General features: G+C 42.4%; 1 protein-coding gene across 4 annotated transcripts in view; it reads left to right on the top strand.

The window, feature by feature from the left end:
- exoc6b (exocyst complex component 6B) overlaps positions 1-20,930 on the top strand; it is a 241,432-nt gene that overhangs the window by 137,596 nt on the left and 82,906 nt on the right. For 3 of the 4 annotated variants that reach the window (XM_060936134.1, XM_060936117.1, XM_060936127.1), the window contains 4 exons: positions 8,820-8,903; positions 14,716-14,762; positions 15,346-15,466; positions 16,767-16,838. The exons of the other annotated variant lie outside the window; for it this stretch is intronic. In XM_060936134.1, coding sequence (XP_060792117.1) covers positions 8,820-8,903; positions 14,716-14,762; positions 15,346-15,466; positions 16,767-16,838 — 324 coding nt within the window. The remainder of the gene's footprint in view (positions 1-8,819; positions 8,904-14,715; positions 14,763-15,345; positions 15,467-16,766; positions 16,839-20,930) is intronic. 4 annotated transcript variants of the gene reach the window in all.

Below are 20,930 nucleotides of genomic sequence, written 5' to 3'. Positions count from 1 at the left end.
CAGTAAATGCATCTTTACAGTAATGGAACAAAAAAGTTCACGCTGCTCTCAAGTGTGCCACGTGAAGGGGAGAGGGATGGGGGGGCAGTGCAGATTTGGGGAACTGGGGGGGGGGGGAGGAATGCAAATTTTAAGATGACCCAGGGGATATAAAAGCAGGAGAGAGCTTTTCCTCCTCGGTCTGTTTTGACTCCTGGATTGGCTGTGCACCAAATGGCTGGGGACAGAGCAAGACCAATAGGGATGTGACTCAGCCATGGTGCTCCCGTGTGCGTGCATGTGTGTATGCGTGAGCAGGAGGAGCGTGGGGAGTTCACAGATTAGACCTGCTGAGGGGAGACAGGAAGAATCTGAATTCTCATAGGGAGGCAAAGGCATGCAAGAGACTGCAGTTAGAAAATCCAGAGTTGTAGAACCATTGGGGGGGGGGGAAAGAAGGTGAAAATGAGAGGGCATGAATGTAGCCCCAAGGTAATGCATTTAATGTGGATAAAAATGGAAAGATATTTGGAGAAAAGATGGTTTGCAGTATAATTTAGATATTTTTACTGGGAGACTCGTTCATCAGAGGATGGAGAGAGAAATGTTGGTCATGCTAAATGGAGATAAGACGGAGAGATGGGAAAAATATAGGAGTAGCCGCTTGAGGTGTTATAAAACACGACCTCTGTACTATGGGTCTTTCACCTCTCATCGTTGTGTTTTCATGTTATGTTGGCTGATTTATCCTTTTGATACTTCTTTCTGTTCTTCTCTCTGTTTTGGATTGGCTGACTTAAAGAGCCAGTCGGAGTTTCTTTTAAACTTGGCCAAAAACAATAAACTCACATGTCCTTTTGGCCTTTCTTTGAAACACTAAATGTGACCCAGCCAAGAGCCATCAGGGATGCCGCTTGCAGCCAAGATTGCAGATCAAGGTCATGCATTGATTTTGATGAATGGCAGACTTCACAGACTACCAGAGACCTCCAGTGTTGGAGACCAGACCGTCTCTCTGTTTGTCTGTCTGATCCGGGTTTGGATGAAGTGGAGCAAAGCCAGCACACATGCAATGGAATCATCAATCCTGTAGAATACATATGAGCTCTACTACACCCTGATTTAGGAGCAGGCTGGACACCTGGTCCAGGTGGAGCCATCATTTTTAAGCAATCCATTTAAAGAGACTTAGGACCCACAGTCTGAGAGCCACAGCACAGCTGCTGGAATGGCAAAACTATACCTGTACGTTCTGGCTAGGGATCAGGCGCACGCTCTTCACAGGCTGAGGACATCAACAACACTGCTGCCTTCAGCCTAGGTCACAACCGGACGTACGATTTTTTTTGGCGTTTCCCAAATCGCTGCGTTTTTTTTGTTCGTGGAGAACAAGCCGCAAGTTTGTCTTGCAACCTGAAAAAAACGTAAGCGCCCGTAGAGTTTGTTTGACATGACAAAGAACCTCTGCGGCCAGTCTACGGCTCAAATCAGCACGTCACACGCGTGCCCTCCGTGCGTTTCTTGCATGTAGACCGGCCGTAGGAGCACGTACGGCCGGTTGTGACCGAGGCTTTCAATAAAATTTGGCTGATGTAGCTGAATATTACAGCCATGAACATTTAACATGCGTCATATGACCAAACATATACGGACACCTGATCATCACACCCATATCTACACTTTGAATATCCTATTCCAGATTTTGCTGCCGTTACAGCCTTCACTCTTCTGGAAAGGATGAGCAAGAGCTTTAGTGAGGTCAGGCATCGATGTTGGGTGAGGTGACATGGGACACGGTCAACATTCCGGTTCATCCCAAATACAGTTGTGTTACAGGATATCTTTGTGAGCTTCCAACTTTGTGGCAACAGTTTTGGGAAAACCCACATATGGGTGTGATGGGCAGGTGTCCACATACTTTTGGCAATGTCGTGTATTTACATGTTGGAAAAAGGTTAAACTTTTAACTTGTCTAACAAGGTTGAAAACATATAGGGGTCGCAGGTTTTCAGTAGGGCGGCACAGTGGTGTAGTGGTTAGCGCTGTCGCCTCACAGCAAGAAGGTCCTGGGTTCGAGCCCCGTGGCCGGCGAGGGCCTTTCTGTGTGGAGTTTGCATGTTCTCCCCGTGTCCGCGTGGGTTTCCTCCGGGTGCTCCGGTTTCCCCCACAGTCCAAAGACATGCAGGTTAGGTTAACTGGTGACTCTAAATTGAGCGTAGGTGTGAATGTGAGTGTGAATGGTTGTCTGTGTCTATGTGTCAGCCCTGTGATGACCTGGCGACTTGTCCAGGGTGTACCCCGCCTTTCACCCGTAGTCAGCTGGGATAGGCTCCAGCTTGCCTGCGACCCTGTAGAACAGGATAAAGCGGCTAGAGATAATGAGATGAGGTTTTCAGTAGTGGGACCTAAACTGTGGAACTTGAGCCCTCTGACTCTTAGGCAAGCAAATTTCTATTATTTCCTTAAAGAGTCAGTTGAAAACTCACTTATTTTGAGAAGCCTACTTCTCTTGGTGCTTGTAATTAGTTTTAAGCTTAAGGTTCTAGTTAGTTTTAGCGATGTATTTGTTTTATATTAGTGCTGTCAAGCGATTAAAATATTTAATCGCGATTAATGTCGCGACTGTCATAGTTAACTCGCGATTAATCGCAATTTAATCGCACATTTTTGTCACATGAAAAACCATTGTAATTCTCTTATCAGCATAAAAAAGTGAATGGGCTTGCTCACCGTTCGAACTACGGGGGTACTCGGGGGATCCGAGATCCCCTGAAACAGACATGAGATCCCTTGAAAACATGATTTGGGAAATGTTGGGGGGTCTCTAAAATATTGGCAAAATGATGTTTATTGACATAGCAATCGTGTGTAACGGGAAGCATTTGCATATCCGAAGTGAGCGTGCGATGGAGATCCACGCTCTGAGACAAGCGCAAGCACCCCCCCAAGGGAATAAAGGGACCCCCCGAAAATATCGGCATAGTTCGAACACTGGAATATCGGTGGAAATTATGGCCGATACCGATAACCCTAAAAATGCAGAATATCAGCCCGATATATCGGCCAGGCCGATTATCGGTCGACCCCTAATTCATTGTGTGTCAGTAATACGCGTATTGACATTTCATTTAATTTGGGCAAATTTTACCAGAGTGTTATGCCCTTGATTATTAACAAACTTGGGCAATTTCATCAAGGCCTGCTTGCTTTCTGAAATCAACTTCCCTTACAATTTTTATTATCCTCCACTGGCCGAAAGGCCCGAAGGGGGATTGTCATGGCGACGTCTGTTCCGGGAAGGGTACTCACCTTCTGAAATCAACTCCTGTCACAATTTTTGGAGGAATTTCATGAAACTTGACAGGATTCTTTGTTATATGTCGCTAATATGCGTATTGCAATTTCGTTCTATTCAGTCGCATTTTACCAGAGTTACGGCGGAGTTGCCAGCGGGGGATATTGTGCTCTCAGAGCACTCTTGTTGTCAGCATGGGATCTGAATTTATATTTGAACAGGTCGTGAAAGATTGCTGGTTATCTCACTGTATTACAAACTGATACATTGAAAGTAATCTACATCTACTGAATTACATCTTAAACATGCTTTTGGAAGATGCAGTTTGTTTTAGCATTTATTTACAGCCAGAAATGTGTGTACTTATGACACAGAGACACTATCTGTATACGTATCCATTTAGTGCTCCAAATGCTCTCTGTGTCTCGAGTGAAGCACAAAGTGGGCATGTGCTGAATCTGGGAGGGTTATTATTATTAGCGCCGAGCCCTGCCACTCTGCCTCTGGAATCACTGGTGAAGAGTGGAGGCAGAAACAGATGTAGAAATGCCAGCACTGTCAGCATGGTATATGAATTGTTGCTCCTCAGTATTAAGAGGACAGTTCCTCAGCCTCAGCTACATCACTCATGCATAACTGCTGACTGGATTTTTAATCCTGTGACCATATTTTATTTTTGTTTGTATTAGCTTGCAGTATTTTCTAAGGAATTTAGATAGATAAGCCATTGTAACGTGGAATGAAACTAGGTGCTCTTACCGATTAGTGTATATTAAGAATATTAGTAAATCACAAACACATTTAAGACATGCATTTAAAAACTTCTTCTTTTGGCTGCTCCCGATTAGGGGTCGCCAGAGCGGATCTTTTGTCTCCATTGCTCCCTGTCTTCTGCATCCTTCTCTACCACACCTGCCACTTGCATGTCCTCTCTCACCACATCCATGTATCTCCTCTTTGGCCTTCCTCATTTTCGTGTGCCTGGCAGCTCCATCCTCAACATTCTCCTTCCAACATGCTCTGCATCTCTTCTCAGGATGTGCCCATACCATCTCAGTCTCATCTCTCTTAGCTTAATTCCCAAGCTCTCCACATGTGCTGTCCCTCTGATCTGCTCGTTCCTTATCCTGTCCAACCTCAACATCCTCAACTCCGCCACCTCCAACTTTGCCTCCTGTTAAGGGTACGGTGGGTCTCCAATCCAGACATCACAGCTGGTCTCACTACTGTCTTATACATCTTACTTTTCACTTTTGCTGGGACTTTCCTATCACAAATGACTCCCGAAATCCTTCTCCAACTGCTCCACCCTGCCTGCACTCTCTTTCTCACCTCACTATCGCAGCCCCCCATTTTCCTGCACTGTTAACCCCGGGTACTTGAATTCACCAACTTTCTTTACATCTACTCCTTGCATCTTCACTACACTCTCATCCCCATTCTCATTGATGCACATGTATTCTGTTGTGCTCCTGCTCACCTTCATTCCTCTTCGTTCCAATGCATACCTCCATCTCTCCAAACCCAACTCAACCTCCTTTCTACTTTCACCACATATCACAATATCATCCGCAAACATCATGTTCCATGGTGATTCGTCTCACTTCGTCCGTCAAGCTATCCATCACTATGGCAAACAAGAAAGGACTCAAAGCAGATCCTTGATGGAGTCCCACCTTCACCTTGAATCATTCAGTCGTTCCAACTGCACACCTCACTGCTGTTTCACTGTTCTCATACACGTCTTACACCGCTCTGATATACTTCTTATTCACTCCACTCTTTCTCATACAATACCATAACTCATCTCTCGGCACTCTATCGTATGCCTTCTCCAGGTCTACAAACACACAATGTAGCTTTCTCTGCCCTTCCCTGTACTTCTCCATTATCATTCTTAAAGCAAAAATTGCATCCGACGTGCTCTTCCTTGGCATAAACCCGTACTGCTGTTCACAGATTGCTACCTCTCTTCTCAATCTCGCCTCCAATACCTTTTCCCATACATTTAAAAACAATCAATATTAATTATAGTGTCTGTGGAAGTATATATTGCACAATAATTATATTTCACGGGACATGCATATTGCACAGATTAATTGATATTCAGAGACCTGATGGCCCATGGGGAGAGAACTTTTTTTTTTTTTTTGGAGAAAGTTTGTTTGTCCTGTTTGACGTGCCTGTATCTCCTCCCAGGGGGCAGCAGGCTAATCAGGTGGTGTCCAGGGTGGTAGTGGTCACTTGCAATGTTCCTGGCTCTGGAGAGGCAGCGAGAGAGAACTCATTTAACTAGTTCTGTAATCAAACTAGTAATGACCCTTATTAGGCAGTTGTTATTAGGCAGTTACTAAAGTTGCTCTAAATCAGTGCTTCTCAATAATTTTCTGTTACGCCCCCCCCCCCAGGAAGAAGAAAACATTTCGCGCCCCTCCACTCTCCGCCGCGACTATAAATAGTATAATTTGTCTATAAAATTGTTAAGACATAACAATGGTGTTAGGTGTACTTATAATATAAGTACACCTCTGCAAAACATTGTATCCTTATTAACATTAAAGAAAACAAAAAAAGAACAAAGAAATATAGATCAATTTACAACAAAGAATAACTTTATTAACATTGTTTTTAGTCTGTAATAGAAAAGATTTAAAGTCCATCAAAGTGCTTGCAATTTGCAAAATTAAAAAAAAAAACTTATTTAAACTATAAAAATTAACTAACTAATTCGGTCCTTTTCAAATAGTGGGGCGCGCCCCATTTGATACTGAAAAATAAAATTAAATAAATTCAAATTGATCAGCAACATTAACTCAGGAGCACAATATATAAAACTAAATAAAATCAATGTGTGTTGACTGCACTTCATATCTCCTGCTCTGTGCTGTGTGTACGCAAAAAAAAAAACCTACCCCATAGCGCTAATACTCCCCGCACACACCCTGACAATGAGAGCGCCACTGCCACCTACTGTAGTGGATGTGCAATTACACTTTATTCTAGTACAGCAAAAGCATGTTCCCCGGGGTCACACGCGCGCCCCCGGCATCGTGCACGCCCCACTATTTGAGAAGGACTGCTCTAAATGCATCGTGCAGTATACACCATGTTCACGTGGTCTTTCTTTTGCCGCTTTTCCACTACCAGCGGGGCTGTTGGGGTTGCATTTCGACTACAACCGCGCTGAACCGTGCTGGCTGGAAGTGGGTGGACACATTGGGTGGAGTTGGCGAAAGTGGGTGGACGTCACGTGATGTCGTTAGGCGGCGCAAACGGTGACATCAGTGATCTTTTAAGCGGTAGTCTCACGACCCGGATAGTAAACAATAAACATGGAGTCGTTAGTGTTGCTGGTCTTGGTGCTGTGGCTTGTTGTCACCGACAACGCCAACAGATACTGGCAAGAGCGTATAGATGAGGCGAGGCGCATAAGGCTTCAGAAATTCTCGTAACTCTTCTTCCGGGTTTGCGGTGTTTACAGATCCCAGCGTGCTCGCGGGGCGTGTGTGAGCATGTGAGGACACTCCTCCTCACCAATCAGTGCACAGGGGAGTGTCTGCTCACGCCCCTAGCCCCACCCGGCTCGGTTTGGCTCGCTTCAGCCCCACTCCAAAACCGTGCGAGTTTTGGGTGCTAAGCAGGGCTGAAGCGAGCTGAGTCGTGCTGCTCTAAGGTAGTCGAAACGCGAGCCGTGTCGGGCTGAAGCGAGCTGAAAAAGGGTAGTGGAAAAGGGCCATTAGTCCCACGAGCTTCAACATGTGACTGCTTTCTCAAACCTGCATGAAAAAACAGTCCTGGTTTTTTTTTGTTTTGTGTCCCACAGGATCCCAGTCCCAGTGCCTACGTCAAGTTTCAACTAGATGCCATGTGAACCTTTTGTACAAATAAAAAATAAATAAATCCCCCACATTTAGAACACATCTGTTCATTCCCAGTAATGAATATCCCGATTGTGTGTGTTGCTAAACTTGATTTGCACAGATTAAAAAAAAAAAATCCTTCAAGTGCCATTCTCTATCTAGCACTTTTTCCACAACATTCAAGGTCATGCTTGGTTTGCCCAGGTCAGGCTCTTTTCACCCAGCAATGACCCACCACTTGCTGCAGAGCCTGTGTGTGTGCGTGAGTATGTGCATGTTTATATCAGGGAGGAAACAGACGTCCCTCTTGCCAGGAAATGAAGGAGTAGAGTTGGCAGAGGAGGTCAGAGTTAAGAAAATATGTTCATGTCCCTTATGTACAGGGTCATGCACAGTGACATGCTGTATCTTTCAACCTCTAACGTCGGTCCCTGGGACCTGTTGGTGTGTTGTGTCTATACCTTGTATAGCTTTTGAGAGTTTTTTTTTTTTTAAAGCAGAAATTGTTCTGATCGTGCGTGCCATGTATGTCCTTGAAGCTTTCACTTTATTAGTCACCTCTTGTTATTGAAGAAAGCTGCAGGTGCCTAGATGGATGTGTGTGGCCTGCCATTGTGCATATAACCCCGACTGCATGTTATCTATGGGTCAGAGAGGGAGAACTAAAACAGTCTTACTAGATAGACTGACCAGGACCAAGTGATTAACCCTATCACATAAGGAACTGTTTTCTTTCCTTTTCTCTTTCATCCCTTCCCTGTTGGTATCTGCTGTTTTTCATAGTTGGGACCTCCATGCTCCACACTGGACCCTTGCTCAGATAAGGCACTGTGCTGGAATGGAGAGCAATGGTCACCGTCAATTCTGAACAGTTTGACCAAGGCCAAACTCATCAAGCCTTTACTGAATGAGGCTTTTTGTTTTTAGTCTGCCAGGCCCCTGTAGTAATCGCAGTCTAAACTGGGCTTCGGTATTTGCTCTAAGTGCAACTGATTTGCCCTTATTTTAAGTTTGATTGTGATTCTTGAGTGGAAATCATTGTGCCTTATCACTGTATGATTTTTGCCAGAAGAAAACTAGATCATTCCATCCATTCTTCTACGACTTTTTTTTTCCTCCGTCCCCTTCATCTGTTCACTTTTATTTTAACTAACATTTGTTGCTCTTTAGAGTGCTGCTCTCAGATTTGATTGGCACCTATCAAATCAAATTGCAGCACGGTTATAAAAACACGTCAGTTTTATTTAGTCATTGCTGAATTATACCCATCTCATCTCATTCATCTCATTATCTCTAGCCGCTTTATCCTGTTCTACAGGGTCGCAGGCGAGCTGGAGCCTACCCCAGCTGACTACGGGCGAAAGGCGGGGTACACCCTGGACAAGTCGCCAGGTCATCACAGGGCTGACACACAGACACAGACAACCATTCACACTCACATTCACACCTACGCTCAATTTAGAGTCACCAGTTAACCTAACCTGCATGTCTTTGGACTGTGGGGGAAACCGGAGCACCCGGAGGAAACCCACGGGGAGAACATGCAAACTCCACACAGAAAGGCCCTCGCCGGCCACGGGGCTCGAACCCGGACCTTCTTGCTGTGAGGCGACACCACTACACCACCGTGCCGCCTGAATTATACCCTTTTTAAAAATTTTTTTAATTCTTTGTTTTTGACCCAGGGTGCCCGGGATACATTTGAGAACTACTACAGGAAACAGAGGAGGAAACAAGCTCGACTAGTGTTGCAGCCACATTCGAATATGGTATGCCTTCACACTTCCACTTTTCCAGGGGCTCGGTATAGTGGACCTGCGCTCTGACTTAGCTTCCGACAGGCTTGCATACGTGATGGAAAGAATTTCACTGTATTTTTGGAAATAAAGGTTATCTTCTATTTTCTGTTTTCATGATGCATAGGTAAACAGATCAGAAAGTAGTGTTATGTTTATTTAAAAAAAAAAGTGCAATATTTGATAGTAAAAATGAATAGATTTAATTATACTTGCTACCAGTTTTACAATCAAATGCAAAAAAACAAACAAACCCCTCCCCAAAAAACCTCTATTCTTATTTAAGAATCTAATACAAACTCCTGTTTCTCACTTACAAAACAATACATGGCCCTACCCTGCTTTATCTCTCTGAACACCTACAGCACTGCATCCCTGCTCGGACTCTCGGCTCAAAGGCGGGGATCACTTTGCGGGGGCGAGCTCCATCGGCATAGTAGGACGCATCGCTCAGATCATAATAATATTTATTTAATTATCAATATTTAAACAGGCGGTCCAATTCAGCTAAGGCTGGTTTGAATGGAGGTCTGTAATATAACTAAACACGTCCACAAACATAGAAAAAGTATATAAATGTGTGAGAATTTTATATGGGTCTGTCTCAGAAACTGGGTACTGTGGGGGTAGCCCACTAAATATACTCAGTCAGTAAAATATACGGTTTTGAATGGTGATGTTGGTTTTAATTTGAAATAAAATGATGAAAGAAATAATACCGATAAAACTAAATCTTTGATGTGAATACTCTTCAGAATTTGGCCAAAATTCTGCAAATTTGTGGAAAAATGGCGGCTTGATCTGGGACATGATGAATGGTTGACTCCATCGCATTCCCTTAAAAAGCTTGTCCACTGAAAAGTCTACAGTTATCACTAATTGTATTCTAAGTTGGAACTTTATACACCTAAGGATTGGCGCGCTCACAGAATAATCATAACCGTAATAAAACATCATGCAAAATATTTGATCTCCGTCGTAACTCCGTTTTCCGCAAAACCAATACGATCGTGTGTTTTGATCTAAACGGAAAGCCTCGGGGTCAAGGTCACGACCTCACCAAAAGTAGTAACTTAAAATCACTACGCCATATAAACATTGTTATAAATCTGCGATTTTGTTTTTTGAAATGAAAGCTGAAAGTTAGGTATAGAATATGTTTCTTACAGAATGTGTTACGATGGTAGCTGGTCTTGTCTGAATTTCTGAGCTATAAAATGGGTCGTGGTCTATTTTTAACCGTAGCGTGTTATTTGTGTGCGGGGAAGGACACACATTAACAATTTGCATGTATAGAATGGAATTTTCCACTCCAGCAGTTAGAAGTTGATCGTGCTTCCATTTGCGGTCTCTCTGTTACGCGGGTGATCTGTTCAGACGTTATCACTGAAAAGGTGAGTTTTGACAGTTTTTTGTTTTAGTCTTGCAGTATAAGGCAATAGAATGTTTCTTTTTCATCTTACTTTCATATTTCGTAGTGTTTTGCGTATTTTGCAACCATGGTCAATTCAGATCGAACTTGTGATAGAATCTCCGGCCAGTCATTTTGCCCCGCCCCCGCCTCGCGCTCCGTCCGGTGCGGTAGTGATGTCCCGTTGCTTGCACGCCGTGGCAGAGACCCGCGCGACCTTCAGCCGGTACAGTCGCTGTTCTTTTACCACCGCCGTTATTCTCATCTTTCCGGTGTGTTCTTGATTTATTGTGTCCTATTTCGCCGTATCAAATACCCAATATGTATCATATTATTCATATTTAAGTGAATAATCAATTCAGTCATCATAACTTGGCATTTTTAACCCAAGCAATCAAAAAGAGGAAATTTATTCAGTATTTTCACTCATCTGTGAAGGAGGGGCTTTAATTCTTCATGATGTAGTTATTTTATATGTAAATCAATTTCACAAAAGCATTTGAGTTGTAATCAAAATAATGTTCCACAGTGGAGGCCAGATAAAGCAAGATGATGTCTTTATTCTTATTAAACATGACAACAGAAACATTGAGTGTTGGGTAAATGCAAAAAAATAGTAAAATTAGAAAATTTATTTTTTGACCATAATGTCCCAAATGAGAGACCAGTTTCTGAGACGGACCCATATATACACTACCGTTCAAAAGTTTGGGGTCACTTTGAAATGTCCTTATTTTTGAAAGAAAAGCACTGTTCTTTTCAATGAAGATCACTTTAAACTAATCAGAAATGCACTCTATACATTGCTAATGTGGTAAATGACTATTCTAGCTGCAAATGTGTGGTTTTTGGTGCAATATCTCCATAGGTGTATAGAGGCCCATTTCCAGCAACTCTCACTCCAGTGTTCTAATGGTACAATGTGTTTGCTCATTGCCTCAGAAGGCTAATGGAGGATTAGAAAACCCTTGTACAATCATGTTAGCACAGCTGAAAACAGTTGAGCTCTTTAGAGAAGCTATAAAACTGACCTTCCTTTGAGCAGATTGAGTTTCTGGAGCATCACATTTGTGGGGTCGATTAAATGCTCAAAATGGCCAGAAAAATGTCTTGACTATATTTTCTAGTCATTTTACAACTTATGGTGGTAAATAAAAGTGTGACTTTTCATGGAAAACACAAAATTGTCTGGGTGACCCCAAACTTTTGAATGGTAGTGTGTATATATAAACAAAAAAAACTACATGCTATGAATACACACGTCCAAACTAACTACACAAATGAAGTCTGAGTCTCCTCTAGGGAAAGATGCTTCCTTTCTCAAACTACTCTGAAGTAGTTTAGCAAACGGCAATTCTATCAGTCAAACAAACTTCTATCTCGTTCCTAAGTGATGCACGAATGTTCTATACAACAATGGGGAAGACTTGGAAAATGGATACCTGTAATAGTTTTGCGCTTATTAGCTTTGGAACTGCAGGGTTAGGAAAGTAAATACAGGGTTAGTCAAAATGATAACACTAATGGATTTGTTTTTCTCCTGCAGATAGACGTACGCCATGGGTGACAGATTAAATGCTACTGTTGCTCACTGGGTTTTGTGTGTTGAACACGATGGCGAACAGGTTGAGACCGTCCTGTAAATCATCTTGCACGTATGATACATGTTTTATGAATAAATGGTTTCTACCATTTAAGTGTTAACATCATTTTGACTAACCCTGTAAATAAAAAGAGAGGGGGAGAAAAGCTCGTTTGGTTTGGGTCCAGGAGACACTGCTTTCACCAAAAACTCTTACCATCATTTCAGACATCCCGCCCCAATAAGAATCTTACCGCTTTGATTGGTCAAAATACCTGAAATGTTTCTAGGAGACAATAATCATCTGACATTGATGAGCATTGCGTTACACTCAAAGTTGAATCAAGTTCAAATTCAACCCACGCTCTGCTCCTACATCATTAACGTAAAGCTAGTGGTGTCAAATGTTCAGCTATTGAACCACAGCAAACCATAGAAAGTCTGCTGCTGCTGGTTTGTGAGCTCCCTGCCTAACAGCCACCACCAGAAGATCAGTACCAAGACTAGACTTGCATCAATGACAGTACCAGAACCACCAAGTTTACTTCAAACGGACCATTTTCACCTTTCTTCTACCTACTAGTCTGTTTTTTTGCTCAGGGGCCTTAAAGCATATACGCAGAACCATGGCCTCACTCTTGTTTATAAATGCCTTGAGACCTCAAGAATGGCACAGGAATAGTTTTAAGCGTTAACAATAAATCTAATATAGTAATTTTTACGATTATAGTGATTCATATAGGTAGCGGTCTGAGTGAATGACCTTGACATCCGTGACGTCACAGCAGGAAGGCTATCGGTCTCATCACCATTTCCGCTATACTAAAACACAGAGCCGACTGCAACTCCGATCCTCCATTTTGAGCTAATTTATCGCCATGCTACGGAGATGTGTTTTTGGCCGGCGCAGCAACACGACAGAAGGTGGATTTACGTTGCATTCATGGCCCAAGAATGTTCAAACTGCAAAGATTTGGACGCGTTTTGCGAGAAGTTCACAGGCACATTGGGCGCCTACGAAGTGGTCTCTCCTCTGCCCTGCACATTTTACTGAAGACTCGTACGAGACCTCTGATCTGTTGAGGAGCGTTGGCGATAAGCCCGTATTGAAAGAGGGTGCAGGACCAACAATTAAAGGAAAAGAAAACTACAAGAAAAGGAAAGTAATTTCAGTTGCACCATTTCTCCTGGAGTGTGAGCCGAGGGTTGTTGGTAAAATCTGGGATGGAACGGGATGTGTCATTATTGCTTGGGCAGTGACCTCCCTGCGGTTGTTGCTAAAACTGATGACGTCCCGTCCCGGGTTTTAGTAATTGCCTGAGCTGAGCAGTAATGGCAGAGTACTCAGTATGGGGAGAATGGAGAATGAGTGGAGCAGCCGTCTGATTTTTCTGCTGGATATGCTCGCCTCAGCAGCAATATCTCGCCCTTACGTGGAAGAAGCGAATAAACGGAGAACTGAAAGTCAGATTGTTTCAAAACAATCGGCCACAAGATCGGCCTTCAAGAAGCGAGAATGGATAAGCTCCGACTCTCATTTGGATTTAAAAAAAAAAAAAGTAAATAAAAGCATGTTGTTTACCTGCATTTCGATTAATACATGTAACTTGCATTGTGTGTTTAAGTTACCGGTATAAGATTATTTAATTTGCTTCAGAATGTGATTGTCTCAGTTCATCTGATTATTTAATTAGCCTTTTACGTTTTATCAGTGAAAATGCATGCATGTACATGTATGTTGCATAAGTTATAACACCTATCCTGTTTTAATGAGAGTCAACCCACAATCAATGAAGTCAAATCAGTCTTAGTTGAGCAAGTCGGTAACGGTGTTTCTTACTTTTCGCCATACATTTTTATTTATATGACTTTGGTCTATAGCTGTCAAAGGCCTCGGCCTTAAAACCGGTTACCGCTGTGATGTCACGCACTCAGGGCTGGCTGGCTCAGCGGGGCAGCTCCAATGCCAACTTTGCAGTCGATTTTAACTCTCAAAAAAATAATTTTTTTTTTATTCCCATTTATGCAGCATACAAGAGTCAAGGATGGAGACACTATCCACTCAGACATTTATTTAAAAAGGTTCTGCGTATATCCTTTAAGTATTAGAAAGACGTTATGTAACAAAAGCATCATTATTGGTCATCAGAAGTTGATGAAAAGGAGGCACATAATGAACCTAGTCATTATTAGTCTAAATGAACAAGAATAGTTGATGGTTTGGCAAACATCATGGTTTTGGAGCAGATTATGATTGTCTGGAACACACTTTATGCATAACACCAGGAATTTTAACCTAATAGCAAACAGTCCATGATTTTTTTTTTTTGTTCTGAGTAATAGTCGTATATTCTTAGGGGGGAAAGTTCCATCTAGCACCCGAAAGCGTGCTTCGGTTTGTCTTTCTGGGCCACTTTTGAAAGTTCTCTGTAGAATGCTGCGACAAAGGGTTTCTGTTTCTCAGATTTTAAATAGAACCTTCTTAGAAAGCTAGAGCCATTAACCAACCAAAGAACCTACGTTAAACTGTTGAGGGCAACTGTCCTTATAAAACCTCACTTCGTAGAACAGAATACGAGTCCATTTAGATTTTAATTTTGTGATTCATCACATTGAGAAATTGGCCAGACATGAAGTAAATAATTTGCTTACAAAATATTGAGTAATGGACCATGTATGACACACAACTATCTTTTGTGTAGAAATATTGACTGTGTTGATGAAGACTTGTATTTAATCGTTTCATTGCTGTCTTTTTTTTTTTTTTTTTTTAAACTTCCTTCTATCCACAGCATGAAACCTTAGAGGGATACAGGCGGTACTTCAATCAAATTGTAGGGTAAGCTGTATGTACATTTCTTTTGAAATTTAATTAACGTCATTAAATGTAATGAAAATCACTTGTGGAGTGATTATAATGTTTCTGGCATTAAAGAGTAATTGAAAACGGCAAGCGTATCGTGGTATTCGGTTCAAGCTCCGGTTATTCCCTGCACTGTCCAAACCATCCCCTCGCTCAAACCCAAACCTCCTTCCCCAAATTCCGTCCGGGAACTGTTGGAAAAGCTGCCAGGCTGTAGGATTTATGGGCTTAGGGATATGGAGTGGCAGATGGGTGTTATTCCAAGCGTCTGGATGGGAATATCGGGAAGGTGGATGTCTGGAGAAGAGGCTTCTGCAAACATCCTGGTGGCACAGATTGTTCCCTGGGCACTGATGCAACAGGATGTCTGGGGAAATGGGGATGTGTTGCTGGACTGACCAGTTTGTCTACAGCCCTCCGTTTTCTGAGCATGGGACTATGGAGAGATCCTCATGATTGAGAGAAATGGCAATGCACTTCATATGTATTTACTGTAACAGCTCTGTGTCTTTATCTTTTTCTGTTATGTAACGTTTCCATTGATGTACTCCCTTCATAGTTTTTTTGTAGTGGAGGACCACATCCTGCATACAACCCAAGGCTTAGTGAATAGAGCTTATGTGGAGGAGTTATGGGAACTAGCTCTGTCAAAGACCATTGCAGCGCTACGTACTCACTCGGTATGCTTGTGTGTCTCATTGGAGTCTACTTGGGCCATTATTAAAAAAATGTTCTGTTTCCGGTCCACCGGCCGGGTGAGTGCCGTTTGTGCGGTTGAAATTTTTTTTTTAAACGCTGGTTTTTTGACATTTTTTTCAGGTTCGTAAATCTAAAATCGAACTTGACATTTCTGCATTCCCAGGGCTTTCCACTAAGGCTCATACTAGCCAGCCATGACAAATAAGTAGCCAGCCGGGCGGGGGAGTAAACACAAAATAAACTCCTGTGCACGCAGTTCCCAGGATTAAATGTATTTTCCACAGACCATTTATTTATTCACTTTACTCAAATACAAAGTAAAATGGCAGTAAATCATCTTTCTTTTCTTGCGTATTGCATCATGAGGCGTTCCTGGCTTGTAAATCTCTTATTTTCGGTGCATGACACATTCACGCAGCTGAGCATGCTATGAATTAACAACGACAACGGTCTGCAGTGGGGCTACACAATTACACACTCAGCGAACGTTTCTCCATTTGTGTATGAAAATACACTCCAACCACTCAGTTTGGCTTCATTTACGACCAACGGTGTCTTTTGATGCCAGCATGTAATTGAACGAGAGAAGACTGGTTTACCGGAGACAAAATAAGCGTCATCTCTGCTTCTGTTCCCTCCCCGACACACTACTGCCTCCGCCGAGCGCGCGCGCACTCTGAACTGAATCAGCTCTGCGCATGCGCCGTGCGGCACAAAAAAATGGCAGCCACCATGAAGGAAGGTGATCCGGAGTTTTCAAACATTTGCTTAAGTGTGAAATCGCAAAATGGTATTCTGGCGAACAACAAAATAGTAAAGATTCAGAAAAACAAATCATTCAGTGATCATTTTAATAGTGTAATTTCATCCGAACTAGGCCTAACGCTCGATTTAGAACTACAAAAAGTCCGTGTGTCGGACATTTTAAGTACCTTTGTAAAAGTTTTGCAAATGTTGCAGTCAGCATTTAAAATGCTAACTTAAAGTTTTTGTACAAGTTTCAGTTGATTAAACTGTCATTTTATTAAATGTGTCTGCTTTTGTAATAAAAAAAAGTACTGAAAGAAAAAGCAAACACAGCATTGCGATTTCTTATCCATCCATGTATTAAAAAAAAAAAAAATCCCTCCCTCCATACTGAAAATTTTTTTGTTCACCCGGTGGACAGGAAACGGATTTTTTTTTAAGGATGGCCTTACTGTACAGTATTGTCTCATTGCCACAGTATTGGATGATACAGTGCCCGTTTCTAAACCGTGTACCTTCGGTTATCTTTAATAGTCCTACTGCACTGACCCTGACCTGATTCTGGACCTGAAAAGCCTTATAGTCCTGTTTGCAGACACACTACAGGTGAGTTGGTTAATCTTTGCTGTTGTATCATATTCTTGCACGCAGTCACTAGCGAGTTTGGAACTTGGCATGATTCAGAAGGTTCAAGAACTTCCTAATGTTACAGGAAGAGATTACTTGACTGACATTACCAACAACCTTAAAGGAGATGCAGAGAACCTCACTTTTTGTTTATAAATGCCTTGAGACCTCAAGAATGGCGCAGGAATAGTTTTAAGCGTTAACAATAAATCTAATATAGTAATTTTTACGATGAAAGTGATTCATATAAGTAGCGGTCTGAGTGAATGACCTTGAAGTCTGTAACGTCACAGCAGGAAGTCTATCGGTCTCATCACCATTTCCGCTATACTAAAACACAGAGCCGACTGCAACTCCGATCCTCCATTTTGAGCTAATTTATCGCCATGCCACGGAAATGTGTTTTTGGCCGGCGCAGCAACACGACAGAAGGTGGATTTACGTTGCATTCATGGCCCAAGAATGTTCAAACTGCAAAGATTTGGACGCGTTTTGCGAGAAGTTCACGGGCACATTGGGCACCTACGAAGTGGTCTCTCCTCTGCTCTGCACATTTTACTGAAGACTCGTACGAGACCTCTGATCTGTTGAGGAGCGTTGGCTATAAGCCCATATTGAAAGAGAGTGCAGGACCAACAATTAAAGGAAAAGAAAACTACAAGAAAAGGAAAGCAAGTTTAGTTGCACCACTTCTCCCGGAGTGTGAGCCGAGGGTTGTTGCTGAAACCTGGGACGGATTGTGACATATTATTGCTCAGACAGTAACCTCCCTGTGGTGGTTGCTAAAACCGGTGACTTCCCGTCCTGCCCCGGGTTTTAGTAATCGCCTGAGCTGAGCAGTAATGGCGGAGTACTCCGTATGGAGAGAATGGAGAATGAGTGGAGCAGCTGTCTGATTTCTCCGCTGGATATGCTTGCCTCAGCAGCAATATCTCGCCCTTATGTGGAAGAAGCGAATGAACGGAGAACTGAACGAACAACTGAAAATCAGATTGTTTCAAAACAATCGGCCACAAGATCAGCAAAGAACACCACGTTGTTTACCTGCATTTAGATTAATACATGTATTGTGTGTTTAAGTTACTGGTATAAGATTATTTAATTTGCTTCAGAATGTGATTGTCTCAGTCCATCTGATTATTTAATTAGCCTTTTACGTTTTATCAGTGAAAATGCATGCATGTACATGTATGTTGCATAAGTTATAGCACCTATCCTGTTTTAATGAGAGTCAACCCACAGTCAATTAACTCAAATCAGTCTTAGTTGAGCAAGTTGGTAACGGTGTTTCTTACTTTCACCATACATTTTTATTTATATGACTTTGGTCTATAGCTGTAAAAGGCCTCAGCCTTAAAACCGGTTCCCGCTGTGACGTCACGCACTCAGGGCTTGGTGGCTCAGCGGGGCAGCTCGAATGGCAACTTTGCGGTCGATTTTAACTCTCAAAAATATATATATTTTTTTTATTCCCATTTATGCAGCATACAAGAGTCAAGGATGGAGATACTATCCACTCAGACATTTATTTAAAAAGAAAGGTTCTGCGTATATCCTTTAAGCTATCGGGGTGAGCGATGGGGAACAGACACTCAAAGCTGGGCTGTGAGACTACAGTTTAGGCTAGCTAGCTAGCCGGAGTCAGCGAAAATAATTTCCTTCCATATCAAGGCAGCTTCTAAATGCACATCATGCAGACAATGACGTATTTCCATTGTACTACAGTCTGCACTTTGTTGATGGACAGTCTGATGATCTATTTGCAGTGATTTTAAATGTTTCTGTAGCATGTCTCTCTATACTCTCCCCCCCCCCCCCCCCCCCCCCAATATTTTGTCTGAGGTATTTCGTTTCTAAATACAAGAGCCTGGTGATTGGTCTCAGAGCGTTGACCAAGCTCGAAACATGATTTTCTTTGATGTAGTCAGCAAATATGTCAGGATTTCTCAGTTTAATGCAGTTATACTTGCTCTGTAAGTAGACACTTTTATTGAAGGTGACTTGAAATTGGGCAAAGCGGATGAGCCTTTTTTTTCCTCTTTTATTTGTAAATATATTTGATCGGTTTTCAAAACCATTCACCTAGAAGTGCATCAAGACAAGTATACATATATATTCACTTTACCCAGCCATCCCCCAAATACAAAAATGCACCATCATCAAAAAACAAATATACGTCGCCTGCCCGCCCGCCCACCCACCCACAGGGTCACAAATGAATGTACACATTAGATGAAAAAAGACAATGGTCGCAGGCAAACAACCATTAATTAAATCAAATTAGGTCAGAGCAAAATAATAATAAGCAGATGAGTTTTAAGGGCCAATTACCCACATTTAGGAGCTTGGTGAAAGTGGGATTCAAGCTCTCAACCTTCTGATCATTAGTCCAGACCCCTAAATGCTCTGCTGCCACTGTTGCTAAATGCTTCATGCATATTGAATTGAGCACTTGCATGTGACATCACAGCCGATCCAGATTGTGACAGACGCCATCTTGTAGGTCAAACGCCATATTCCGCCTTCTACTTCTACTTCTGGTTCTACTTCTGCTTTTACTTCTACCTTTTCTTCTGGAAAACCCGACTATATACAATTCTACTACAATGGCTGCGGCTACAAGCTGTCCCTACCTGTGTACGTTTTTTGTTTTTTGTGTGTATTTTTGCGTGTTGTTCGTCTGTACCGGACTTCAATATCCACTACAACCGTATGGACTTACTGGACGTTGGTTTCCAGCAGAAAATGACGGTTTGTAGCGATTTCCATCGCATGCACAACATTCCGGACGAGATAGTGAGACCAGCGGGGTCTCCGTGGATTGTTATCGGAAGCAAAGCGAAGGAGGTGGCGTCGGGAGAGGAAGCAGAAGCGAGGCTGCAGAGCCGGCCTGTTGACTAAGCTCAGAAAACAGCCACTCAAACCTCCACTGCTAAGCCTCTACCTCTCCAACACCAGATCCATGTAAACAAGACGGACGAGCTGGAATTACCTTATTCTATTCTATAATCGGCTGGTCAGTGCTATACTCAATACTTAAGTGACTTACCCATCCAATGAGGATTCTTGTTTACAAGATGCCACATCTGAGTCGCTGACAAATCCTGAATTTCTGTAAAGAAAACTGTCCAGAGATTTATAAGCACGCAGTGCTTCACCACTGAACAGCGAGGGAAAGTTAATGAGGTAATTATACACGTCCGGGTATTCCGCTGGCAGTTCAAAATCCGGTCGTGAAAACTCCGTCCGGAAAGCCATAAGGGTCACAAATCTGTAGATCGTTTATTTTAGACATATATCTAGTTATCTGTTCATTAGAAAAATGAGCAGTGTAGTCCGTCGGTTGAAATTGATCCATTCTGTACACGAGTGCAGCAGTATTCAGCGGTGTTTTTGACCGACAAGATGGCGGTTGTGTACTTTCCGGTCACGTGACTGCAAGATCTCTATACCAGTTCAAGAGGAGATGCTGTGAAACTCACCAACTTGCTTCAATCTGTTGACTTTATTTTACCAAACAAAAGCTCACTGGGGTTCAAAAGTGACGTTTCAAGTTAGTGTGGATGTACGGATAGCCATTTGGGCTGTAACTAGGTAGATTCCGACAGTTGTCACCACCAGCTAACTGTGGAAAAAGTGTCTCTGAGGCTGATCTTCAGGCAGGTTTATTTGATTTAACCTTACGACAATGTTGCCCTTTTTTTTTCTCGATGTATACTATATATCTTGTAATTCCTAACACCTGCCCTTAAAGGGCTGATGACACGTTTTTGACATCTTTGGCGATGTTTTATAACATAAGTAATTCCCGATGATCCATATATTAATTCATGAAGGCGCCTATTTTACAAGTTATGATAAAAAACGCGGCTATTTGGGCAAATTTGACAGGGCTGCAGCACCCAGGAGACGAATGAGGAGGAGGGGCTATATGACGTCAGTGAAAGAACCTTCCTCCTCACTTACCAGTTTGTTGTTGATGCGAGAGGTGTTCAGTTTGTCATTATTAGTATTATTATTATAATATGTTATATATATATATAGTTATTATACCTTCGCGTTGTGTTGCCG

This window comes from Neoarius graeffei, chromosome 1 (assembly GCF_027579695.1).
Source record: "Neoarius graeffei isolate fNeoGra1 chromosome 1, fNeoGra1.pri, whole genome shotgun sequence".
Lineage (NCBI taxonomy): Eukaryota > Metazoa > Chordata > Actinopteri > Siluriformes > Ariidae > Neoarius > Neoarius graeffei.
The sequence above is the reverse complement of the archived record's forward strand: the minus strand, read 5'-3'. Positions and strand labels throughout refer to the sequence as shown.